The 27,980-nt window shown below is 45.4% G+C and overlaps 1 protein-coding gene across 7 annotated transcripts in view; it reads right to left on the minus strand.

Annotated features, from left to right (window-relative positions):
* Positions 1–27,980, minus strand: part of LOC126470459 (crossover junction endonuclease MUS81) — a 213,810-nt gene that overhangs the window by 40,390 nt on the left and 145,440 nt on the right. For 5 of the 7 annotated variants that reach the window (XR_007586209.1, XM_050098314.1, XM_050098313.1 and 2 more), the window contains exon 9: positions 17,508–17,720. The exons of 1 other annotated variant lie outside the window; for it this stretch is intronic. Coding sequence is in view for 4 of the 6 variants with exons in the window: in XM_050098314.1 (XP_049954271.1) it covers positions 17,508–17,720 (213 nt within the window). In the remaining 2 variants the exon portion in view is untranslated. Of the gene's footprint in view, positions 1–5,247; positions 5,509–17,507; positions 17,721–27,980 lie in introns of all 7 variants that reach the window. One more of the 7 variants, XR_007586210.1, reaches the window with a different exon arrangement.

The following is a 27,980-nucleotide window of genomic DNA, read 5'->3' on the forward strand; positions in this document are numbered from 1 at the left end:
TTATTGTATGATTATATGATAGCGGAACAAACACTGGTAGCAGTTACTTCTGTAAAATATCTGGGAGTATGCGTACGGAACGATTTGAAGTGGAATGATCATATAAAATTAATTGTTGGTAAGGCAGGTACCAGGTTGAGATTCATTGGGAGAGTCCTTAGAAAATGTAGTCCATCAACAAAGGTGGCTTACAAAACACTCGTTCGACCTATACTTGAGTATTGCTCATCAGTGTGGGATCCGTACCAGATCGGGTTGACGGAGGAGATAGAGAAGATCCAAAGAAGAGCGGCGCGTTTCGTCACAGGGTTATTTGGTAACCGTGATAGCGTTACGGAGATGTTTAATAAACTCAAGTGGCAGACTCTGCAAGAGAGGCGCTCTGCATCGCGGTGTAGATTGCTCGCCAGGTTTCGAGAGGGTGTGTTTCTGGATGAGGTATCGAATATATTGCTTACCCCTAATTATACCTCCCGAGGAGATCACGAATGTAAAATTAGAGAGATTAGAGCGCGCACGGAGGCTTTCAGACAGTCGTTCTTCCCGCGAACCATACGCGACTGGAACAGGAAAGGGAGGTAATGACAGTGGCACGTAAAGTGCCCTCCGCCACACACCGTTGGGTGGCTTGCGGAGTATAAATGTAGATGTAGATGTAGAGTGCACAGAGTTTAATTTCTGCTTACAGGTTGTCAAAAACTGTTTTATGTATAGTTGACAAAACAAAACTGTTCACATGTCTTGATAAGCTTGGGTACCTTCAGTTGTGTACATCTCACACCAGTGGTAATGCAACAGACACTGGCAGCACCGGAAGCACCATGCTTAACACACTTTTAGCTGTGTTTATGTTCCCTTCTTATTGTAATAATTTCACTTACCCTTTTTGATTTTCTGTGATTGCATACAATTATTGCATATTGTTTTACATATAGTATACTTCATAACATTTACTTTTATCTGTTTGAAATGCTGAGATGTTTCTGCTTTGAATAAACAAATAAGAGCAAATCTGATTGCTGTTTGGCCGTGTTCTGCTGTGGGAAGAACATAATGATCTACAGTATGTGGAGCTACATTCACAAGTTGGCCACATCACAGTCTCACGGTGGGGTGGATGTCATCAGTTGACGCAGTGATACTTCATCGAATTTATGGACAACTCGCAGTGAATCAGTATATGCACATCATGAAACATGCTAGGATGCTGAGTGTGAATATGTGCAGTTTTCTACGTAACTGAGGAGGCACAGTACCTGATAACCTCAAAATGATGACTAAAGTGCAAGAGACACAGGACAACATATATGCAAACACCACACGAAATACTTATGCACATATTTGCAATTGACAACGAGAAAAAATTCTCAAAACGTGTGATGCTAAGAATGAAAAAATGCAAAACTGTTGCAATGTTTCATTATTTAAATAATGAATGACCTCTGCAGGCTTTCAAGTAACATCGATTACGATGTATGCAATTTAGTCAAACGTTTCTACTTCCCAGACAGTAACCAGTTCGAGCTACATCAGTGGTTTTTATTAGATAATAAACCTTTATCAGATAATAAACAAGTACCTGACAAGTATTTTGATGCCTATTATGCAAATGTATTAAACATAAGTACGAAAATGCAAGGGGGGTAACCAATACATAACTTTTACAGATTAAAACGTTATTTCCCACATTTTACATTTTCCAATATTTTACACCATTTTTTGAAGTCCCTTGAAAAGTGTAATAGTAGAGTTTCACTGTATTTCCATGGTTACTGCTCTCAAGTATGCCATTCCAAATAACCTCATAATAAAAAAATGAGGTAACTACTTGACATGGGTTATCTGCCCACCATGTATCCATTTCTTAGGGATAATGTTTTCCCCTGCTTTATCCATCACGCAAATGTGATATGTTGCCCATCAATTAATTGCAAGAAAGGGTCATTACAAGATGGCTCCACAAAGTTCACAAAATTGTCAAACTACCTAGTAAAAACAGGAGTCTGAATACAGCTACTATGGTGGAAAGCTGAAGTTGTACTTATATCAGATAGTGCGTCCTAATAAGCGATACTGTTGCGTATTAGGATACCCAGGTACCGCATATTAGAAATAAGCCATTTTGTGCTAGAACCCTAGCCCCATATATTTATGCTGTTTGGTTTGAAGGGGAGTTCATTATAGCAAATGAAGGAGTACTTTGTGAAGAATACTATCATATGGATATTGCTGCAACAGTCAACTTTAGATATTAAAGCCCTACAAGCACACACTCAAAACACTTTAAATTCAACACTTTAAAATTGAGGATTGCCGACAATGTCCAGCTCTGTAATGGTCTTATTGTCGCTGCTCTACACTTCACGCACTGTGGTAACTAAGTTTAAATACTTCACAACAGAGATGAGCACTTGCTTTAGTCAGAATCCAGCTGTCACATATTAGTGAACTCTCCTACAATAGGCTTCTTCCCTCTACATTCAAAATAATTTTCAGTGATGTCAGTATCTTTTTGGTAAATTAAAAACAATGGCAAAGCACAACATAAAGTCATTTTCTCAAATTCAATTTTAACTGTAAAAATGCAAAGCATAGCACCTTCTGTCACCTAGCGGTTGTGCCACCAAAATTACTCAGTCATTGAAAACTATGGAGAAAAGAATAATGATGTTCATTGGAAAAGCATATTTTACATTTGTACTGTAAATTGTAAGGTTGTGCTATTTCATATCTGCTCATATCTTTCAGATCATTATACACGTCCAGCCAGATTTTGATAAATATTATCTGACAGAATTTAAACGTCTTCTTCAGACCAATTTATACTGAATAATTGTTATTTTTCCCAAAGTATTTGTAATATTATTTTGAGACCCAAATTTATGAGAGCACCATTAAGCATTTATTCTCTATTACTCAATTTTATCTTTATGACTTTTCTGCTGCTTCTGCTTTCTCTTTCTGTCTGATATTTCTGTGAACAGTTTTATGCATACAGACAAAACTTTATTTTTGGGCAACTTAATTTGGACCTGACTGTTTTTGAAACAGAGTGATGGTGATTTATAGTGCTCCCAAATAAAAGGGCAAAAGGATTACTGTTGAGCTTGGCACTTAAATCTGAGTGTGTGATTGGAAAAAAAAGTATATCATTACCAGTTTCATCCATGCCAAAGAATTAAATAAGTATTTGATTGGTAACTGTATCTCACATTTGAAATATGAGCTATGTAAAAGATAAAATTTTGCTAGATGTCTGATTGATCTAAAATCACTTCCTGGCACTCCTCAAAGCAGTATATTCTCTTACTCCCATAAAATGAATTCCCTTAAAATAACTTGGATGATTTTATAGAAAATTTTGTGCTCTGTGACAAAGTTTTTGTTAGCTTGCATTATAGTTCACGTCATGTAGAAAGGCGGCTCAATTTTCAGCCATTCTGCACATCCCCCTCCATTACCTGTTAGCAGCCAATAAGATTCATTCTCTCTCCGAGCAACCAACCACTATTTACAAATTATACTGCGAAAATCTCTCTCCTACATGCTGCGCTGTTGCTGTACTTTTTGACAAAGCAGTTTCATTCACAGAGGGACCACATTATACATTCATATGTTGATATTACTTTCTTGTAGCAGTATAGCTGTGACTGTGTATTTGTAAATTTTTTAGTGTGATTTCCAAATAAATATGTCAGGTGACAGCAATAAACATGACACTCCTCACAAGTGACTTTTAATCTAATTGTGTGCAACTGGATTCCTGATTTTATGTCAGAAGGGTCACAGTATATAGTAACTGATGGAAAATCTTTGAGTAAAACAGAAGTGATATCTGGTGTTCCCCACCTGTGCTATTCTTGATCTACGCAAACAATTTAGGGTACAATCTGAACAACCCTCTTAAATTACCTGCAGATGAAGCTGTGATTTACTGTTTTATAAAGTCAGCTGATGATCAAAACAAATTGCAAAATGATTTAGACGTGATATCTGTATGGTGCGAAAAGTGGCGAATGACACTGGATAATGGAAAGTGTAAAGTCATCCACATGAGAGTACTAAAAGAAATCCACTACATTTGTTACGGGATAAAAATGCAAATCTAAAGGCTGTAAATTCACTAAACACTTAGGTATTACAATTATTAATAACTTAAACTGGAACGATCACATAGATAACGTTGTGAGGGAGGCAAACCAAACACTGTGATTTATTGGTGGAACACTTAGGAAATGCAATAGGTCTACTAAAGAGACTGCTTCTCTATACTTGTCCGTTCTTTTCTGGAGTATCGCTGTTCGGTGCAGGATCCGCATCAGATAGGATTGATGGAGGGCATTGAAAAAATTCAAAGAAGGGCAGCTCATTTGGTATTATATTGAAGTAGGGGAGAGAGTGCTATGGACGCGATAAGCAAATTTGGGGTGGCAATCATCAAAACAAAGGCTTTTTCATTGTGGAAGCTCTTCTCATGAAATTTCAACCACCAACTTTCTCCTTGGAGTGTGAAAATATTTTATTTGTACCCACCTACACAGGGAGGAATCATAGTCACAACAAAATAAGAGAAATAAGAGCTCACACAGAAAGATCTAGCTGTTCTTTTTACTGAGTGCTATTTGACAGTGGAATGGTAGAGAAATAGCTTGAAGGTGGTTCAATGAACTCTCTGCCAGACACTAATTGTGAATTGCAGAGTAATCACATATATCAAGATGTACATGTAGATTTAGATGCTTGACAAGCAGCTCAGGAGGTTTATGTACCACATTTATAACTTTTTCAAATGTAAATCTGAAACCGAAACTCCTATTTTTGACATTTTGAAGACTCAAGAACGAACTGCAGAAGCATGTGTTGGCAAGAGAACTGTACAGAGAATAGTAAATAAAAGTGTCAGAGTTGTAGAAACCCCAGGAAAATTTGTTTTCATGTTGACTGGAAAGCATCGAAATTGCAAGAAACCTGTAACACAAATAGACAGTTTGTCAACGATATTTTAAGGTGCTCCGTATTTGAAATGTAGACAATACCCAATATCACAAAAACATGTTATAATTTTGCATGAGCAAACTGACTTCAAAGGTAGCGCTTCATCAATGCAAGAAATTTTAAAAAGAAATTAGTTTCAAATATGTTAAGAAGAGAATTTTTAATTTAATGAAGTGACATAGGTGCAGCACATATCATATCCCTTATAAAGATGCACTATACGAGAGAGGAGGTAGATCTTTAGTGTATTACCTTGATGAAACGTGGGTGAATCGGAATCATTCCATGAATACCTGCTGGAACTTGAATGATGGTACTGGCAGTTTTAAAGTTCCCATAGGAAAAGGTTCTGGGGCAATTATTCTGCATGTTGGCTCTTCTTCTGGTGTTGTTCCCAAGACTAAACTTGTATTTGGGTGTAACAACAGTGACACCATTTGGAAATGAATGCTGTCTCTTTCAAGAAGTGCTTCACTGAATAATTCTTGCCGTATCTTTCTTCAAAGTTGGTCACTGTAATCACCATTCCAATACAGAGAAATACCTGGTACAAGCATCAGAAAAGTGGACATTGTGCTCTGGGTGAGAAATAAAAATATTCCATACAGTATAAGTCAGACTTGTGCTGAATTCCTGCAGCTCGTAAATTTATACAAGTCACGTGACTGAACATACAAATTTGACTTTCTTGCATGTGAATGTAATCACAAAAATGGTTCAAATGGCTCTGAGCACTATGGGACTTAACATCTATGGTCATCGGTCCCCTAGAACTTAGAACTACTTAAACCTAACTAACCTAAGGACATCACACAACACCCAGCCATCACGAGGCAGAGAAAATCCTTGACCCCGCCAGGAATCGAACCCGGGAACCCGGGCGTGGGAAGCGAGAACGCTACCGCACGACCACGAGATGCGGGCATGTAATCACACATTTTTGCGTTTATCCACATATCAATGTCAGTATAATCCAAGAGAATTAGTTTGGGCACAGGTTAAGAGCTATGTGGGAAAAAAATTCAAGATAACAGACATTGAAGCACATGTGCATGAAGCAATAAACATCCTCCTTCAGCATGGGCACACTGTGTGCTGCATGCTGAAAAGTTTCAGAAAGAAGACTTTGATAGGGATGTGCAAGATAGATTTCAGCCTTGAATAGATCATCCTAAATTTACAATTAGATGGTACGGACATGCTCTTTGATAGCAGTGCCAATGGTGGTATAATGTGAGACTCTGGAACAAAATACAGTAATAATATGTCTTGGTTTTAAAGACTCATGGTTTGAAAAATGTGCTTGTCAACATATCAGTTGCATGAGTAGTATATGAGAACTTCCTAGCCTTTGCTGATTAAGAATTTGTAGCCTATGAAGTGTTCCGACTATAATGTTCAACACACTGCCTAAGGAGAAGTTAAGCTTTTCTCAGCATGTTGTACACTCCAATTACTCACAAAAATGCGGCTGGATAAATTCGCCAAAAGTCCAATATTTCGACAAGTAAACCCCTGTCATTTTCAAGGCACATATTGGAAAATGTCTTAAAATGAAAGGGGGGGGGGGGGGGGGGGAATCACCTGGCAAGCTATCAGTCATTTTCAACATTATCAATAAAAATTCTGTCAAGTTATTTACAGATGATGGTTAATTGTTTGCTTGTTCAATGGTTCATTAATGTGCTCTCTCACCATAATGTTGAACAGGTTAGTTTACACTCATAACACCCGTTCACACCAAAAAATATGATAATATACTGCCAGTTTTTATGATAGCCTTTTGCACTTGTCTTTGTTACCAGTAATTCTTGTTTACACACAGTGATTTACATTGAACTGCAATCAAACACACCCACGTCCATGCATTATACACATTTAAAAAACTGTGTGGAGTAGAAGCAGTTGTCCAGCAAATGTAATGATTTCGGTTTGAGTTTGAAGTTAATTTCATTGCGTATTACATTTTTACTTATAATATAGACCAAATCACAACAAACTATAATTATTGCAACCATATTCAATAATCTCGTTACTAGACAATCATTATTTTGAGAAAGCACTTGAGGTCTTCACAAAGGTGCAACAGCTGTTCTCCCTTTCTGATGTCACACAGACAATATGCCGTGGAGCAGTGGACACAACGTCAAGACGTGATGCAAGTTTCTCTCATGTAGATGATTGATCAAAATTGGTTTTAAACGGTGTTATTCCCTTCATAGATTTCAATGTATAATACAATCTACCAAAGGCACATGAACCTGACTGTTGTTCACAGAAACACAGTTCCGCAACACTGATTTTGCCTGCTCTCTGCTACCATGCATGCACAGACATCATCACCTGCACACTTCCCTATCACTCGGTCTCTATGCATGGAAGCACTGTCCCACGTGACACATGCTCTACAATAGTTCTCTTAAAGTCTGCAATTAATATGCACCAATGTTGTACTCACTAAGACAAGAGATGCTACCACATGCACAGTGACACTAACACTCCTTCAGATCGCATCTGGCGAAGTCGGTCAAATCACTGCATATTTCACAATCGCTGCAGACCTCCTATACTTCCATGTACAATGTTTAATTGGGATTAATTTGCAATGTTATGTATAGTACATTTCACTACCATCCTAATATGCTGATGCAATAGCCAACATGGGCATTAATGTGACAAATCTATTGCCACAATTTGTGAAATGACCGTACACGCCAAGAATGCCTGATGTGGGACTTGCATTTTCGGAGCAGTTTTATTTTGTCGACTTTATATCAGTCAGTTTTTGGTCAAACAGCAGTCTTAAAAAGCGAAAGTCATCTAATACTTCCACCCTTTTTTGTCCAGATACAATTCAGGGCGTAAGTGGATGGATCAAATTCTGCAAAAGTGCGTGACCCAGAATTTTGTAGATGATAAACTATGTCCACAATTTTAGGTCCATACCCATGTCTTCTGACTGCTGTCTGAAAGTGAGATTCTGCTGCTGAGCACAATGACGTAGAACTTTAGTACAGACAGAAGTTTTTGACATACAAGACTGATGATACATTTGGTCCTGTAATGCTGGCAATTCCATTTTCGGCAACTGAATAGGATAAGTTTAGTTTAGTTTATTTGAGAGGTTTCCATCATGAAACCATATAATTTGGTGAAATGGTTTCCCTACACCCACTGCAATGACCACCTGGCTTGATTTTAACTGCTCAGAGTCCTGGTACCCATAATGAATAGGCATCTATTCTTTGACTTACATGAAGAGATCAGCTTAGGTATCGTCTGTGAGAGCCCTGAGTTACCAGGGAGGGCAACAGTTGACAGGGTACATGACAACGTCACTATGTCAGACTAGCTGCCATCTTATCTTTTTGGCAGGAGTAGTTGCCCATGTACTGGGGATATGAAGGTGGTTATCATATCTCACAGATAGGATGCCATCTAATGTACCCTTCCCTCAAAGACCCACAATAGTGCAAAAAATGTGAGTGAAACCCAAAAGTGGGGACTAGACTTTAATTTTTCAAAAGGATGAGAGAAGATAGCAAAATGAGTAGCCTGATCTAGAACCAAATTGGGATTGACCAAGTATCTTATTTTGAGACTGGTGCACTGTGGTTCTTGCATACATAATGACGACATGTTCGACAACATGTGCTGTTTGTGTGGCACCCTCAATTACTCTATGCCTGGAGCCGGTAGAGGTCATTCCCCACAGCACACTATGTGTGCCAAAATCTCCTAAAATGAGAAAGAAATGGGGGAGTTCAACAATACATTGCTTTAAGGGTTTCACCATGAATGGGCTCATTTAGATGAGAGATGCAGAGCACACTGACATAAATATACACCTGAACCATGACACCCACTTCTTACAGTGTTGTGGTTAATAGCATAGGTGAGGAGTGGCACGTGTCCCTGATGAACAATACCACCCAACCCTCACACTATCACCAGTAAGGTCATCTGTTCTGTGGAGCCTACAACCTCTGAGTACAGGTGCATAGTAATTTTTAAAATGTGTCTCTTGTACACATGGGCAGAGAAGTCTTTCCTATGAGATCAGTCTTCATTCCTCCACATGTCCTGAACCACATGAAGTTCCAGTGGAGTATGAGAACCATCTTAGTTCGGAGGTTTTCATCAGCCTTGCTCCTTCTCTCTTCAACACATTGAGAATTTTCTATTAATAAGTGACTGGTGAAAGTGACTTGTGGTGGTGGTGGTGGTGGTGTCTTCACAAATTTGAAGCACACAAGGAATTTGCATTTTGTCTGCCTGTTCAGATGAGGATGGTGGACTGTTCACCACAGATACAGCACATTTAGTTATCTGCCAAGAGGAAGTCACCTGCTTTGCTATTGGTGAGCTTCTGCAACTACACTTGCAGGACATAAACTTATGTTTGCATTTGTTACCTGTGACTGTTGCTGTGGTTATGTTTGCTAACTGTTTCTTCACTACTGATGTGAACAACGTGGCAAAGGCAGGCAGCTGCTGTGCTTCGATCTCCATCTTAGCTCCTCTGAAAGATGCACACTTTCTGGTCTTAATTTCCTGGATTTTTCTTGCCTCCCACTATACAAAGCAATCTCGACTTCAGCTAGTGTGATTTTTGTAACAATGAAGACAGGCTGGCTGAGATGGACATTGTGTTTCTTTCTCAAGGGTTATATTATCGTAATTTCGGCAATTTTATCTGTCCCTTACATGTCAGCATAGTGTGTCCAAATTCTGGGCAGAGCTTCTTAAAGAATTAGTCACATTTTTATGAGGATGAACCCTGCTTTTAAGTACTTCAGAAGCTCAGGTGTGTTAAAAGTTTGGATAAAAGTGGTCATCTGCAGCTTGCTATTAACCCTCTCAATAACATTCCTGATGTCTATAACACCTTCACTCTCCCATTCTTCCTTCAGTTCACATATTTCCTTATTTAAAAGAACCTTGCATGACATAACCCCTTGGATGTATAAGAGTACTGTGCAGCTTAGTCAAAACGGGATCTTCTCCAAGATGCACGACATTTAAGAGTATAGTTGCTAGCCATGTGGTAGAGGCCTCCATTAACAAAGTGCAATTTCTGAGCCTTTTAACCAATTTCAGGTTTCCAGCCATGCAGACGATGCTTTCTGAATATAAAAGGATGACAGTTTTCCAAAATTTCCTTTTGTCCCTTTAGTATAAAAAGCGCCATCTGAAATTCTGTGTATCATTGTGTATTCACCCGATCCACAAAGTGGTTTTAATATAACAGGTAAGCTTCATAGAAACTTTATGAACAGCTAGAGGAAATAAGGTCCATACAGAGTGAGTCCTGGTTGCCTGGACAAATTTTGTGATCAGGGCAGTTATGTCAAGGTGCACACTCAAAGAGAGAGACAAATTCCACTGTCAGACCACATAGTGCTTGCTGAAGCACGTAGAGAATTTATGTCAATAGAGGACTGGTGGTGTAAATCAACCTGCAGGTCAGGAGTTCTGGATTCACCATACACAAACTCACCCAACAAATACTTAACTCCCTAGGGTGCACTCCATTTGACACAACCTACAAGGCATGTGCAGCTTATCGAATGCTAAGGAGGACACAGTGAGCATTACCCCCACTGAGCTTAATGTCTTTAAATAAACAAATTCTTGTCCCATGGCCTTTTCCAAGGGACACTTTAGAGTAGTCTGGAATGTATCCTATAATGTTTATTCTCTGTCACCTATTCTCCTCTACTGGCCAGCATAATACAAGTGATGAAAATTTCTCCTAAATGAATTCTTATGCATTATGAATTAGTATTTAATACTTTATTATATATTGTTAGTGGCTTCTAAAATCATTCACAGAAAGTATAATCATCAATAATGAAGAAATATGTACGAGAAATGCTATTACATTCTGGCAGATTTGTGGAAAAGAAGAGTGAAGTGCCACAACTGGAAGATGGGTGACAATCTAAGCAGTTGCAATGTGATTTGCATACTTAGATGAAAATCTCTCTGAATTTGTTTAACTGCAGAATCAACCATCAACTTTTATAAATATCCCGATATTCCTATGGAAGAATTAGCTAATAAGGTGGTTTAAAGATTCAGCCCTCAGTGTTACAAACTGCCTGAGCTCTTGGCAAATCAGAATAATAGAAGCAAGTTAAAAATTACACACAAACATTGGTGAGTTTTTTTTGTTTTAGGGCGCAAAACTGCTATGGTCATTAGCGCCCGGTCTGTCACTTAGGAAACAGTAAAAAACCGAAAATGGAAACCAGCAGCAATGGGAACGAAACTCAAAAAATTGGAGAAACTAAAAGCAGAAGGAAGGCTTAAAAATCCACTACAGAAAGGGGTTGGTTGTCCCCAAAAAAAAGCTTCAAATGACTGACGTCATTTCACTGGCACTAATAAACTCGAGAACGCGATTGGCCGAGCACGTGTCATCTGCTAAAATTGACGATATATCAGGCGACAGCTGTAGACGGGCGCGTAACGGAGTAAAATAGGGGCACTCAATTAAAAGGTGTCTTACCGTCCACAGCTGAGAGCAGTAGGGACAGAGTGGGGGAGGATCACCGCTTAAAAGATGTCGATGGCTAAAAAGACAGTGCCCTATCCGGAGTCTAGTTAAAATTACCAACTCCCAACGACGCGTTCGGGAGGAAGAGGTCCAAGCACAAGGAAGAGCTTTCACGTCCCGCAATTTATTATGGGGAAGTGTCGACCAATGTGCGTGCCATAAAAGAACAACACGACGACATAAAACGCTCCATAGATCGGCGAAGGGAATCGATTGAATAGCTGGCCGAAGAAGAGAGACTGCAGCCTTGGCCGCTATATCGGCCGCCTCATTTACACAGATACCAATGTGTCCCGGGAGCCAGAGGAACGCCACAGAGACGCTCCCCAGGTGGAGCAAGTGCAGACAGTCCTGAATACAGTGGACCAGAGGGTGGACAGGGTAAAGAGCTTGGAGACTGAGGAGAGAGCTGAGAGAATCTGAACAGATAACATACTGTATCTGCTGATGGCGGAAGATGTAGTGGACAGCCTGGAGAACAGCGTAAAGCTCCGCAGTATAAACCGAACACTGGGCGGGGATGCCGAAATTGATTTGGGGTGTCGCCAACAATATAGGCACTCCCTACACCAAACGATGTTTTTGAGCCATCAGTGTAAATAAATGTGGCTTCCTTCATTTGCGCACATAGAGCAGAAAATGCCCGACGATAAACAAGTGAAGGGGTACCATCCTTGGGAAACTGACAAAGGTCACAGAGCAGGCAGATCCGGGGACGGAGCCAAGGCGGTGCTGTACCCCAAGTTGTCAAGAAGGTTTTAGGAAAGCGGAAGGAAAGAGAATGGAGCAGTTGACGGAAGTGGACTCCCGGTGGTAGTAGGGAGGAGGCGCGGCCTGCATACCCTACATCAAAGGAGGCATCGAAAAAAATGTCATGGGCTGGATTAGCAGGCATGGAAGACAGATGGCTAGCATAATGACTCAGAAGGACTGCTCGCCGATTGGACAGCGGAGGTTCAGCAGTCTCAGCATAAAGGCTTTCCACAGGGCTGGTGTAAAAAGCTCCAGACACTAAACGTAATCCACGGTGGTGGATAGAGTCGAGACGCCGAAGAATAGACGGCCGAGCAGAGGAGTAGACTATGCTTCCATAGTCCAATTTCGAGCGCACTAAGGCGCGATAGAGGCGGAGAAGGACCACTTGGTCCGCTCCCCAGGAGGTACCATTCAGGACATGGAGGGTGTTGAGGGATCGCAGACAGCGAGCCGAAAGATAGGAAACGTGGGAGGCCCAGCACAGTTTTCTGTCAAACATAAGACCCAAGAATTTAGCGACGTCCGAAAATGAAGGTTGGCAGGTCCTAGATGTAAGGAGGGTGGAAGAAACTCCTTACGTCGCCAAAAATTAACACAAACGGTCTTACTGGGAGAAAAACGGAAGCCGGTTTCGATGCTCCAAGAGTGGAGGCAATCGAGACATCCTTGAAGACGTCGTTCAAGAAGGCTGGTCCGTTGAGAGCTGTAGTAGATTGCAAAATCGTCCACAAAGAGGGAGCCCGAGACATCAGGAAGGAGACAATCCATAATCGGATTTATGGCAATGGCAAACAGTACAACACTCAGCACGGAGCCCAGAGGTACCCCGTTTTCTTGGGAGAAAGTACGGGAGAGAGTAGTGTTCACCCGCACTCAAAATGTGTGCTCTGCCATAAATTCGTGAAGAAAAAGGGGCAGCCGACCTCGAAAGCCCCAAGAGAACAGTGTGCGGAGGATGCCTGTCCTCCAACAGGTATCGTATGCTCTCTCCAGATCAAAAAATATTGCTACTGTTTGGCGTTTCCGGAGAAAATTGTTCATGATATAAGTGGAGAGAGCAACAAGATGGTCAACTGCAGAACGATGCTTTCGGAATCCGCATTGGGCAGGTGTTAAAAGACTGCGGGACTCCAGCCACCAAGCTAAACGGCAATTCACCATATGCTCCAAAACCTTACATACAGTACTCGTGAGAGAAATGAGGCGATAGCTAGAGGGGAGATGTTTGTCCTTTCCAGGTTTCGGAACAGGACCGACGATAGCTTCCCGCCATCGTCTGGGAAAAGTACTGTCGGTCCAAATTTAATTATAAAGGCGAAGGAGGTAACGCAGACTATGGGTTGATAAATGCAGCAACATTTGGACGTGGATACCATCCGGTCCTGGGGTGGAGGAGCGAGAAGAAGAGAGTGCATGTTGGAGTTCCTGCATGGAGAAAACAGTATTGTAGCTCTCGCGATTTTGAGAGGAGAAAGCAAGAGGTCGCACTTCCAATGCACGTTTCTTCGGGAGAAACGCTGGCGGGTAATTTGAAGAGCTCAAAATCTCAGCAAAGTGCTGACCCAATGAGTTAGAAATTGCGACGGGGTCCACTAATGTATCATGCGCGACAGTGAGCCCAGAGACCACGGAGAAACTAGGCGCGCCTGCGAACCATCGAAGCCGACTCAAAACTTCCGAGGAGGGAGTGAAGGTGTTAAATGAGCTAATAAAGAATTTCCAGCTTGCCTTCTTGCTATCGGGGATGACGCGACGGCATCGCGCACTGAACTGCTTATAGCGGATACAGTTGGCCAAAGTAGGATGGTGGTGGAAAACGCGAAGAGCACGTCGCCGCTCACGTATTGCGTCACGGCACGCACGTTCCACCAAGGAACTGGGGGGCGCCGGGGCAATTCGGAGGTGCGTGGTATTGAACGTTCCGCAGCTGTAAGAATAACGTCGGTAATATGTGTGACCTCATCATCGACGCTGGGAAAGTGACGGTCATCGAATGTCGCTAGAGACGAAAAAAGTGTCAAATCGGCTTGGGCAAACTTCCAGCGTCGCGGGCACATATATGGAAGTTGAGGCTACAGTCTAAGGACACATGGAAAGTGGTCACTCGAGTGTGTATCATCAAGGGCGAACCATTCGAAGCGCCGAGCTAGCGGAACAGTACCGACCGAAAGATCCAAATGAGAGAAATTTGTCGTGGAGGCAGACAAAAATGTACGGACCCCAGTGTTGAGGCAAACTAGATCCGCTTGGTGGAAGATGTCTAGCAATAGTGAGCCACGTGGACAAGGATGTGGAGATCCCCAAAGCGGGTGGTGGGCATTGAAGTCCCCAACCAGCAAATAGGGGGGTGGAAGCTGACCAAGAAGATGGACGATGGAATGTATACAGTACAAAGAGAAAAGGTATATCCAGAAAGGGAAAGACGGACAGCGAAGCTTGGAAGTAAGTGTTTAAGTGGATTGGGTGATAATGGAGAAGAATCATGAGTCCTCTATGGGCTGGAGTGCCTTCAACAGAGGGGAGATCAAATCGGACGGACTGAAAATGGGGACGCAGCTTTGTTTCCTGAAGACAGAAGATGACCGGCGAGTAGGATCGTAAGAGGATCGACAATTCATCCCGATTGGCTCGAATGCTGCGGATATTCCAGTGGATAATGGACATAGGGTGAACAGAAAATGGAGGAATGTGACCAAGGTTGCCGTCAACTCAGCGACTGCTCAGAGCTTGCGACCGACAGCATGGAATGGCATTCAGCCGAAGGCAGAAGATCCTGATCCATAGGTTGTTCAGGAGCAGCTCCTGCCACCAGCGATCGGCCGCCAGCAGTGCGCCTCGGCGACACAGAAGACGGCCGAGGGCGATTTCCGCCAGCTGGTGCTGTAGATGGGACACGCCTTGGCGGAGAAGGAGATGAACTGGGTTTCTTAGTAGCCTTCTTGGAAATATGATGTTTAGATGGAGGAGGAACCGATGGTTGTGAAGTTGGGGTACGTAAAAAATCTTCACGAGTATGTTCTTTTTTCGAAGTCTTGGTGTCTGATTTTTGGGCTCGAGATTTAGCAGAACCTGATGAAGTGTGAGCCATAGAGTGGGCAGGCGAAAGTGGTGAGGTTGAACGGGCGATCTTTGCGCTGGCCGATCTGACGACCGTGGCACTAAAGGTGAGGTCGCAAGTCTGCGTGGCCGCCTCCTTTGTTCGCCAAGGAGAAGCAAGGACAGTGCTGTATTTTCCTGTCTGAGGCACGGTGGGCTGTCGACTGGCGAATAATTTTCGAGCAGCAAAGGTCGACACCTTTTCCTTCACTCTGATTTCCTCGATGACCTTTTCGTCTTTAAAAATGGGGCAATGTCAAGAGGAAGCAGCGTGGTCACCCATACAGTTGATGCAGCGAGGGGATGGAGGTGGACAAGCACCCTCATGGGCATCCTTGCCACACGTAACACATTTGGCCGGATTGGAACAGGACTGGTTGGTGTGATTGAACCGCTGACACCGATAGCAACGCGTAGGGTTTGGGACGTAAGGGCGAACGGAATTCTCATAGCCTGCTTTGATTTTCGATGGGAGTTGAATTTTGTCAAATGTCAAGAAGACAGTGCGGGTTGGAATGACGTTCGTGTCATTTCATAACTCTATGAACAGTCGTTAGGCCCTGGTCAGACAGGTAGTGCTGAATTTCTTCGTCAGACAATCCATCGAGGGAGCGTGTATAAATGACTCCACGCGAGGAATTTAAAGTGCGGTGCGCTTCAACTCGGACAGAGAAGGTGTGGAGCAGTGAAGTACGCAGCAATTTTTGTGCCTGGAGGGCACTGACTGTTTCTAACAACAAGGTGCCATTCCGTAATCTGGAACAAGACTTTACAGGACCTGCAATTGCGTTGACACCATTCTGAATAATGAAAGTGTTGACCGTGGAGAAGTTGTGACCTTCGTCAGACCGAGAAACAACAAGGAACTGTGGCAACGATGGAAGAACTGTCTGTGGCTGAGACTCAGGGAACTTACGCTTGTGAGCAGACATAGTGGAAGGTGAGGAAACCATTGCGGAAGAATCCCCCACGATTACCGGCGTCTCCGATGGCGCGCTCCTCCCTTGTGAGGGCACTCCCGCCTTAGGTGATTGTTCACACCTCAGGTCACACCTCCCGACAAACGGACGGAGGGACCAATCGGCACTTTCGGAAGGTACCAGCTCGGGTAATCACCCCTCCCTGGGCCTGGCCGTTACCAGGGGGTACGTACATGTCCTACCTGTCTACCCGGGGCGGGGAATTACGCATTACCCCGTCACCGGCTACGCACAAAAATGCGTGGGTCGGCCTTCAGACACGCACAGGGAGGAAGAAAGAGAAAGGGAAAAACAAAGAAAGGGAAAGGAAAGAAGAGAGGTCTCAAACGCCGTAGCGGAGAAAAGGGGAAAGAGAAGAGGTAAGGGAAAGAGAAGGACAAAGGAAGGATGAAGACATACAAACAGAGAAGGCGAAGAATGTGTGACATTTACGAGCGTCCGTCTCCGGACGTAGGCACAAACCATACTCCCAGAGGGGGAGAAAGGGAAGGAAAGAACTAGAGGTGAGGCGAGGGGGGCGAAGATGGGGGATAGGGAAGGATGCGGAAAAGGAAGGTATGCAGCCCGGAAAGGAAGGAGGGCCACATTAGCTCGGGGTCCCGTGCTCGCTACGCACATATCCACAAAAGAGTTGTGGACCCCCTGGGGGGTGGTGAGATTGTGATGGATATATTTGATTGCCACAATAGCATCACAGAGATTCTTGAGCAACTCCCATGGGAGGTGGCAAGACATGTCATGTACAGAATGAGAGGCAAATTTCATTTTCCAAAAATGGACTCATTTTAAGACGAATTGTTGAAATGCAGTTGACACTTAATTACTTCTGTAACTGTGTATTTGGCACATCTACCTGCCACAAGCCCCAGCCAAGCTTGATCTCTGGTGTTGTTGAGAATTGTTGGTTGGTGGGAAAGACAGAGCAGAACCCATTCAATCTTCTGAGAACAATTCAGAAACTGCTTTAAAGAGGAATAGCAGCTCTGTTGCAGAAACTCAGCAATAATGGGCAAGGGCCTCATGTGCTACCATATCGCCCCTCCAATGCATACTGTGAACTCACTAATTAATTTTTTGTACCTTCAATATTCTTTACTTAAGATGCTTTTTACCCTTACCTTGAATGTCCTTGTAATAAAATTGGTGACGCAGCTAAGGTATTTAATAGTTCCCAGTGGCCCTGGTGTTCTTGTGATGATGAATTCGTCTACAACATGTGTGTTGGCAGCAGCCTGCTCAATAGTACTAAGTGGCAGTCCAAGATGCTGATTATTTCCATGGCTTTCTACTAGATAGATGCGATTCTGAACACCACATTTTTTAAGTCTAAACTGAAACAAAAATTAAATCAATTAGCCATATTGAATGTTATGCACACATAACAGTTGTTTCGAATTTGATATTCTAATGACTTGTGTAGACAATCAAAACTAGTGCCATAAAAAAGAAATCACAAGAGGAATTCTTTCAGAAATGGCAAGTGATTGAAGTAAGGAGCTAAAAATCTTGCAAGTGTTCTCTCACTCAATCTATGTCAATATTCCTACAAACCCCCCATTAATTCTAAAATGTTTTTGCTATTCTCTGCATGCATAGGGTGGGTATAATTAAACTTTTACTACTTGAGAGGGCCCCCATGAAAAACAAGTGATCGTAGGACAAGGAAACAGTGAAAACATTTGTAAGGACATGCAGAAGGCACACAAACCACCAAACGAAACATTTTAATTTTCATATGAGTAGGTAACATTTCAAACAATGGAAACTCCAGATTGGAATTTAAACAATATTAGGGAAAGGACAGATTACTACTAACAATAAAATTGACATGATGAGTTGCAGACAGCCACATGAAAAGATTGTTAGACGCTTAGCTTTCAGCCAAAACCTTCTTCAGAAACGAAAACACACACTCAAACAAGCAAGCACACCTTATGCACACCATCTCCGACAGCTTGGACTGGTCTCTAAATGGTCGCACGAGCCTAACACTCTATTAGTAATAAAATACACACAATAAAGTCTAACACTGGTATTCCAGACCATGAATCATGAGAGATGCCAGTTACTAGTGCCCTGATTGAACTCTTATGTTCAGCTACAACTCACAGATGTAAGTGACAAACAGATACAGACAGATACAGGCAAATGTACAAAGGAAACCACAGTCCAGAAGAGTACATACAGGCAGTTTTTACAAGTCCTTTTCAGAGTGCAAGTTTAACTGAGCTCTGACTTGCATAGTTTCTGCTGTTAGCTGTTGATAATCCAAGGTGCTACAATGGTCTAACTCTTCTGCTGGTTGGAACTCTGTCCTGCTGGTCATTTAACGACATCTGTATACTGCATTTGAGGCTGTTTACTTACAGATGGTACATGACTGTGTTGCCTTTTGCATTCAATTCACAACCAGCAAGTGTGAAATCAGTGGTTTCTTAATGCATATTACCACATACTGAACTGGAAAAAGTGACTGGCACTGCATGTCTTCATCTAAGTTACCCCATTTTTACTGTTAATGTTCTTGCCTAGATGATTTTTTCCTTCTTTTTTTGGCAAACCATACAGTCTCAAGTGACAATCAGTAACAGTTGTCAGAAGATAAGTACTTCTTTAAGTAATCAAAACATCTGTGCATGTTACATTTACAAGACGTGATGGTACTTTAGACCAAGAACGCATTGTTAGGTAATGTGATTAACTTAGGTATTTACCAATTCATATCTACTGAGGTGATAGCAACCTTATCATCAGAGAAGAATTACTAAACCTTATTTACAAAAACAGTACCTTTACATGAAACATTGAAATATTTACCTGCTTCACTTCAGATTTTTGTAGTACACTGCATTCTTCATCAAGGGAATTTAGGTTCAAAGAATATGAAGATGAGTAAGTGATGAGCATGGTGAATCATACAAGAAATTTCATATACTGTCATGGATTTAGCTGCCATTAATTTGAAGGCACAACTTCACCGTCACATCTCACTGTAAAAAGACAGTCTTCAACAAATTTCTTTGAACCTCAAAGTGAAAGGTACATATACAAGTGGTCAAACTGAACTGAAAAATCAGTATTGGGTAGCAGATTTGGCATTTCTTTGCAACATTACATGACAGATGTTAGTCATATTACATAACAGCAATGGAAATTCCTGGATGGGATAATATAGCCAACTGATGTGTGGCACACAGAAACACTCAACAAGGTACAGCATTTACATTAGTTTTTGAGATCTTGCTCTTTATTTAACAAAAGTACACACATTCACATTTACACACACAACCACAGACACACCCAAACTCCCAGAGGCCCAGCTACAGCAAGACTGTTCATTATTTATTATTGAGGACAGTTGCCTAGGTACATGGAGTTGGGGAGGGGACAGGGAAGGATGACTGAGGTGAAGAGAGAGTAGTGGGATGGTGTGAGGCAGGTCTTTCAAACACATGAATCATCAGCTTCATAACAAGACGAAAGGAGTTCAAGGGGTAGAGCATATAAGAAATGGGGGTGGGGTGGTGGGTAGTTGGGGGAGGGGAGGAAAGGAGATGAGGGAGAGAGTACAGGTGAGAGAGGGAGGGGGGAGAGAGGTAGGGGGGTGAGGGAGGGGGGAGAGAGGGAGGGGGGAGAGAGGGAGGGGGGAGAGAGGTAGGGGGGAGAGAGGTAGGGGGGAGAGAGGGAGGGGGGAGAGAGGGAGGGGGAGAGAGGGAGGGGGGAGAGAGGGAGGGGGGAGAGAGGGAGGGGGGAGAGAGGGAGGGGGGAGAGAGGGAGGGGGGAGAGAGGGAGGGGGGGAGAGAGGGAGGGGGGAGAGAGGGAGGGGGGAGAGAGGGAGGGGGGAGAGAGGGAGGGGGGAGAGAGGGAGGGGGGAGAGAGGGAGGGGGGAGAGAGGGAGGGGGGAGAGAGGGAGGGGGGAGAGAGGGAGGGGGGAGAGAGGGAGGGGGGAGAGAGGGAGGGGGAGAGAGGGAGGGGGAGAGAGGGAGGAGGAGGGATAGGGGAGGGAGGGGGGAGAGGGAGGAGGAGGGATAGGGGAGGGAGGGGGAGAGAGGGAGGAGGAGGGATAGGGGAGGGAGGGGGGAGAGGGAGGAGGAGGGATAGGGGAGGGAGGGGGGAGAGGGAGGAGGAGGGATAGGGGAGGGAGGGGGGAGAGGGAGGAGGAGGGATAGGGGAGGGAGGGGGAGAGAGGGAGGAGGAGGGATTGGGAGGGAGGGGGGAGAGGGAGGAGGAGGGATAGGGGAGGGAGGGGGAGAGAGGGAGGAGGAGGGATTGGGGGGGAGAGGGAGGGATTGGGGGAGAGAGGGAGGGATTGGGGGGAGAGAGGGAGGGATTGGGGGGAGAGAGGGAGGGATTGGGGGGAGAGAGGGAGGGATTGGGGGGAGAGAGGGAGGGATTGGGGGGAGAGAGGGAGGGATTGGGGGGAGAGAGGGAGGGGTGGGGGGGAGAGAGGGAGGGGTGGGGGGAGAGAGGGAGGGGTGGGGGGAGAGAGGGAGGGGTGGGGGGAGAGAGGGAGGGGTGGGGGGAGAGAGGGAGGGGTGGGGGGAGAGAGGGAGGGGTGGGGGGAGAGAGGGAGGGGTGGGGGGGGGAGAGGGAGGGGTGGGGAGAGAGGGAGGGGTGGGGGAGAGAGGGAGGGGTGGGGGAGAGAGGGAGGGGTGGGGGAGAGAGGGAGGGGTGGGGGAGAGAGGGAGGGGTGGGGGAGAGAGGGAGGGGTGGGGGAGAGAGGGAGGGGTGGGGGAGAGAGGGAGGGGTGGGGGAGAGAGGGAGGGGTGGGGGAGAGAGGGAGGGGTGGGGGACAGAGGGAGGGGTGGGGGAGAGAGGGAGGGGGAGTATTGGTGGTGGTGGTGGTGGTGGTGGGTGGGGGGAGTAGTAGGAGGAGACAGAAGAGAGAGGGAAAAAGGTAAAGTGAGGCACCAGGAAACAATTGAGCAGAGGTTCGTGCTGGTAGGATTGTGAGAGTCGAGGATCTGCTGGAGACACAAATTCCACCTCCATAATTCAGAGACTAGTGCTGAAGGGAGCAGCCAAATGACTTCTGTAGTGAAGCAGCTGTTTAAGACATTTGTGTTATGATGAACAGCATGTTTGGCAACTGGAAGTGTATTTTTGTGCCAACATACAATTTTTAAGTGGCACAATACGTATTAACATTAACAAACTAAAAGTAGGGTAAAATTAGAATGTCAGTGGTGTTTCTTGTAGTATTATAGTGTGAGTTGTTGATGAGATACTGTATTTTGAAGAGTTACCACACCAACACTTGTACAATACCTGTGGTAGCACACACTAAAGAACACACGTGCATACACCAGTTATGTAGATTCTGACCAGTAACAATACAATTAGCCATCACAGGTTGTTTTCCAAATCACCACTGGCAGCAGCAATAAACATTTCCAGTCTGGTATGGAATGACTGCTGCACACGTGTTAACATTTCAGTGGAGATGTCCAAGCAGGCTGCAGTAATATGTCATTGTATATCATCGGGTGTGGTTGGTATGTCCTTTTAGACAGCTTCTTTCAGACTTCCTCACGGAAGAAAGGTTTACACCTGGGGAACAGTCTGAACAAGGTACAGGTCCTCTGCATCCAATCCAATGATTTGGTTGGCTGGTTGGGTGGACAAGGGACCAAACTATGCGGTCATCACACCCTCCGACCTTAGATTAACTAAAAGCTATAAAATCCCACATTAAAAGAGGGAACTACAATATCCATAAAATGATAAACTATTAACAGGGAAGGAAGGAAAAGGATGGAAGAAGAGGTGAGGGAAAGAAAGTGACTAATGACAGGGGCATGAAGGAAGAAGCACAGGAGACAAAGAGATGCTCAAGACATAACAGACCGCATAAGGAAAGGAGTGGGAAGTCAGACAGCCGGGGTCAACCACCAAGCCCAGTTGAAGCCAATCCAGTCAGGGCAAAAGGGGGAGCTAGGGCCTGCCATCCCTTCCACTCACCAATAAGGTGGAAGGTCCCTCCCTTAAATAAGGAGATAATAAACCCCCATCACGAATAAAACGTAAAACGAGATCCACTATTGAGGCATTGTCAGCCAACACCAGCAATAGTGAGTCTGAAAAGCTAAAAGTCCGTCGCAGGGTGGCTAAGTTGGGGCAGTCCAGTAAGATGTGAGCCACAGTCAACATCGATCCACAATGACAGATAGGGGGGTCCTCAAGACGGAGGAGATAACCATGAGTCAACCAAGTATGGCCGATGCGGAGCCAGCATAGGACGACAGAGGCCTTAAGAGAGGCCCAGGATGAGGACCTCCACGGAGTTGTAGAAACCTTAATCGCCCTGAGCTTGTTCGGCAAAGAAAAAGTGTGCCATTCTGCATCCCAAAGGCCCAAAACCCGATGACGCAATGCCAAGCGGAGGTCTCTTTCCAGAATGCCAACAGCAAGATATGGTCTGGTAGTAGCTAACTTAGCCAGTCGATTGGCAAGTTCATTGCCAAGAATCCCAACATGGCCTGGGTTCCAAATGAAAACCACCGAGCATCCACACTGAGCAAGGATAGAAAGGGAGTCCTGGATAGCAATGACCAATGGGTGGCGAGGGAAGCACTGGCCGATAGCCTGCAAACCGCTCAATAGTCACTACGGACAGTCCTGAGCAGGAGTGGATATGATCCAGTGCATGCAAGATGGCTACCAATTCTGCAGTAAAAACACTACAGCCATCTTGCAAGGAAAGAAGTTCTGAGCATCGCGCATAAGTGTAAGCAAAACCAGTGCGGCCAGCAACCACAGAGCCATCAGTATACATGACTTCTGAACCCTGGAATGAACTGAGGAGACAGTAGGATCGGTGGCGAAGAGCCAATCAAAGGGACAGAATCCTTTGAATCCATTGAGAGATCAAGACAGAGCTGTGGCCAAGAGACGCACCAAGGAGGGGTACATGCATGAGCAGAGAAGAGAGGCGGTGAAGGGAATTGCTGGAGTTCAGAAAAGAGTGTCCGAATGCGGACAGCCATGGTAAGCCCACATCATGGCTGCCGCTGCAGCAGGGTGATCTCCGTGTCTGGGTAAAGGAGACCATAATTAAGGTGCTTGAGGTGCAGCGAATGTGGAGCGCATAAGATATCAGCTGTTGTTGGCGCAAAACACACAGTGGTGGAATCCCTGCCTCTGCAAGAACGCTAAGTACAGGGCTAGGCCAGAAGGCAGCAGTCACAAGTCGGACCCCACAGTGGTGGATGGGATCTAGTATCTTGCAGCGTCGAAGGCGACGCAGAACCATAGACAGGACTTCCATAGTCTAAATGAGACTGGACCAACGCTTGATACAATCGCAGGAGAACAGAGTGGTCTGCACCCTGGGTGGTATTGCACAGACACCTAAGAACATTGAGATGGGACCAGCATGTCCTCTTCAGTTGGCAAAGATGAGGTAGCCATGTCATCCGGGCATCGAAGACCAGACCGAAGAAGCAATGGGTGTCCACTACTATGAGGGGCTGGCCATCGAGGAACAGTTTTGGATGGGGATGGACCGTAGGGTGACGGCAGAAATGCATGACACATGTCTTGGCCACCAAAAACTGAAAGCCACGGGAAAGAGCCCATGAGTGCGCCCGGCAGATTGCCCCTGTAGACGGCGTTCTGCAGTGCCCATTATGGAGGAAGTGAGGTAGATACAAAAACCGTCAGCATATAAAGAGGGGGACACTGTCGGCCAAACAGCTGTCACCAGACCATTAACAGCTATGAGAAAGAGAGGGACACTCAGCACGGAACCCTGTGGAAGCCCATTTTCTTGCAGATGGGGAGTGCTGTAGGAGCAGCCAACTTGGACCCGAAAAGAGCAACAAGAAAGGAAGTTACGGATAAAAATGGGTAGAGTGCCTCAAAGGCCCCATTCATGAAGGGTGGTGGTGATGTGGTGGCACCAGGTGGTGTCATAGGCTTTATGCAGATCAAAGAAGACTGGAAGGAGGTGTTTTCGATGGGCAAAAGCCGACTGTATAGCAGACTCCAGTGGACCAAGTTATCCACCCTAGAGCGGCCACAGCGAAAACCACTTTGAGTTGATGACAAAAGGTCGTGTGATTCAAGGATTCAAAACAGCTGCCGAATCACTATGCGTTCAAGGAACTTGCAGAGGGTGTTAGTAAGGCTAATTGGATGGTAGCTATCAAACTGAAGGGGTGGTTTCCCTGGCTTCAACACCGGAACAACAATGCTTTCCTGCCACTGGGTAGGAAAAACCCCCACACTCCACAGACAGTTGAAGAGGGTCAGTATACGATGGTGGCCAGCCACCGATAAGTGTTGGAGTATTTGGTTATGTATCCAATCCGGTCCAGGAGCTGTGTCAGGACAAAGGGTGAGGGCGCTGGCAAATTCCCACTTGCTGAATGGAGCATTATATGGCGCCGAGCAGTGAGAAACAAAAGACAAAGGCAGTCGTTCTGAGCGCTCTTTCAGGAGAAGGAACATGGGCGGATACTGAGCTGATGCTGAAGCTTGAGCAAAGTGTTGAGCGAAATTTTCTGCTACAAAATCCGGATTGATAAGGACAACACCATGCACAGAAATTCCTGCAACCCCGGTGGGAGGACGGTGGCCAAAAATTCGCCTGAGTTTCACCCAGACTTGTGAAGAGGGGGTGTGTGGTCCTATAAGCAGCTACATATCATTCCCAGCAAATCCGATTCTGAAATTTGATTAGGTAGCGGGCATGGCGCGGAGTCGTTTAAAGATCAGAAGAAGAGCAGTAAAATGGTGCCACTTGAAGTGTTGAAGAGCACAGCGGCGATCTTTTATGACTGCAGCAATTTCCGGAGTCGACCAAGGGACCATCTTCCGGTGTGGGGAACCTTAGGAAGAGGGGATTGCTGAAACAGCTGCTGAATGGATGGCAGCAGTCAAAGTCTGAGTAGATTCATCAACACTGTCGTTTGGCAAGACGGGGGGAATGGGAGCAATGGAGAAGGCACCCCAATCAGCCTTAGATATGGCCCACCTGGGAGGGTGATGGAGCGAGAGACACTGAAGGAAGGTCAAAACAATCGGATAATGGTCGCTGTCACATAAGTCATTGTGGGCTCCCAACTGAATGGAGGGAAGAAGGCTGGGACTGCAGATGGAGAGGTCAGTGGTAGAGAAAGTGCCGTGCGCCACACTAAAGTGTGTGGGAGCACCTGTGTTTAGTAAACAGAGGTCAAGCCCTGCCAGAACAGCTTCAACTGTCCTGCCCAGGACAGTAGTCGTATGACTACGCCAAAGAGGGTTGTGGGCATTAAAGTTTCCTAATAGCAGGAAGGGAGAAGGGAGTTGTTGAAGAAGAGTGGTGAGGGCATGGGATGTGGGTGGCCAGTCAGGTGGGAGGTAGATATTACAGATTGTGATTGGAGTGGCCAAACGGACCCTGACAGCAATGGCTTCCAGAGTGGTATGTAGGGGAACCCATTTATTAACAATGCCCTTGTAGACCAAGGTGCAAACACCACCAGAAGCCTGCAAAGGGCCAATTTGGTTCCGACAGAAAGGGTGGAACCCACAAAGGGCAGGTGAGTAAGAATTGACAAAATGGGTCTCCTGGAGCACAATACAAGCAGCAGAGTAGAAGGAAAGAAGGGGCTTCAACTCTGGAAGGTGATGCAAATACCCATTACAATTCCACAGGAGGATTCTCAAGCCATCAGACGCTGTTGGTTCATTGATTGGGGGAGGGGAAGGCTGCACCTCAGGGGGTACCGGAGGGGCCTTGTTCTTGTTCTTGCATTTCTGCTTCTTCTCTTGGGAAGAAAGAGAAGGGCAGACTTCAGTGAGGGCAGGCACGGAATTACACGGGACAATATTGGCGCCCACTGGTCACAGATCGTGCTGTCGATGTGGAGCAGTAGATTGCCTTTCAGGGGGGTGCCAGGAAGAGGAGTCCCAGGCGGGAGCTCGAGTACCGGCAGCCACCGAAGGAGGGGGAGCAGCACCTGAAGGGGTGGGTATGGGTACTGAGGGGGATGGGGAGTGGGAGAGGGAGGAGGAGGCTGAAGGCATGGGGCGAATGGGATGGGTCTGGGAATAGGAGGGTGTAGGAGGGGGAATGGACGTAACTCAAGCAAAAGTAGAAGTCATACACACGGGATGGAGCCGGTCATACTTTTAACGAGCCTCAGTGTAGGTGAGCCGATCTAAGATTTTCTACTCTTGATTTCTTATTTCTTTCACAAACACCAGGCATACAGGTGAGTGTGGAGAATGCTGTCCATGACAATTTTCATACACTGGTGGGGGAGCACAGGCACTGCCCTCATGGAGGGGGCGCCCACAGTCACTGCAGAGGGGATCAGTGGTGCAGAGGGAAGACGTGTCCAAACCGTAAGCATTTAAAGCACCTCATCGGTGGTGGACTATAAGGTTTTACATCACACTGATACACCATTACCTTGACCTTCTCTGGGAGGACATCCCCCTTGAAGGCCAGGATAAAGGCAACAGTGATTGTTTAGAGGGCTTCGCTGCACGCGGCAGATAAGACGAACCCCCTCGCTGCTCGATGTCAGCACAGAGCTCCTCGCCAGTTTGGAGAAGATATCTATGGAAAATAATGCCCTGTACCAAGTTCAAAGACTGGTGGGGCGTGATGGAGACTGGGACATCACCGAGACGGTCACAAGCATGCAGGGCGTCAAGATTGGGAAACAGATGTCTTCATGAGCAAAGCACTGGACCGCATTTTACACACCAATTCCACTTCGTCATACTTATCTTCAATCATCTCCAGGAAAAACAAAGGCTTGGTCGTGGCAAAACTTCTGCCATCTGCCCTGGTACAAACCAGGTACCAAGGGAAAGGTTTCAACCCAAGCTGGCAAGCTTGACCCTCCTCCCAGGGGATGGCCAGGGAGGGGAAGGCCAAAGGATCAGAAGGTGGAGAATCACATCTGCTACAACTCTTCGAGATGGCCACAGAATGGCCAGGGTGGTGAAGCTTTTGTCGTTTCATGCGCAAGGCATCCGCCCTAGTACCACCCACTCCGATCAGGGGCTCGCCCTGTGGGCACCACCCAACCACAGCAAGGGCCATCTGGCACAGTGGCCATTGCCGGGGGTTCTGGTGCCCCAAATGATGATCATCGACTTCTGGGCATACACGAGGCATTAACAGCTGAGGTACTAGCAGTGTGATCCCTGTGGTTTCAGGAGGCTCAGCCAAGTGGGTACTTAATAGCCCCACCACACGGACTGGCTACCGTGCTGGTGACTTAGCAGGAAGGGGACCATGGTGCAAAGGGAAAAGGGGGGGGGGGACGTGCACCATGGAAGCTAGGTAGGGAGTTCATCCCCAAATGGCTCACACTGAATGGAAAATTTTGGAAATGGAGGTCAAACCCAAAAGGGACCAAAAACGCCAAAAAGGAGATGGAAACAGCAAACTGAACAATAACACAGACCAAAACAAAGCCAGGAGGATACCCAGGTTGGGTTGGACAGCCATCATGTTGGTACCACAGATTCCTACGAGTCTGCAGAGGAACATCTTCTAGCATACGTAGAAGATGGTCTGTTAAGAGGCTGCGATTCTTGTTTGTGTTCAGTATACCAAAAGTGGGCCTATGAGCTGATTGTTCACTATC

The sequence above is a fragment of the Schistocerca serialis genome, chromosome 3 (genome assembly GCF_023864345.2).
Source record: "Schistocerca serialis cubense isolate TAMUIC-IGC-003099 chromosome 3, iqSchSeri2.2, whole genome shotgun sequence".
Lineage (NCBI taxonomy): Eukaryota > Metazoa > Arthropoda > Insecta > Orthoptera > Acrididae > Schistocerca > Schistocerca serialis.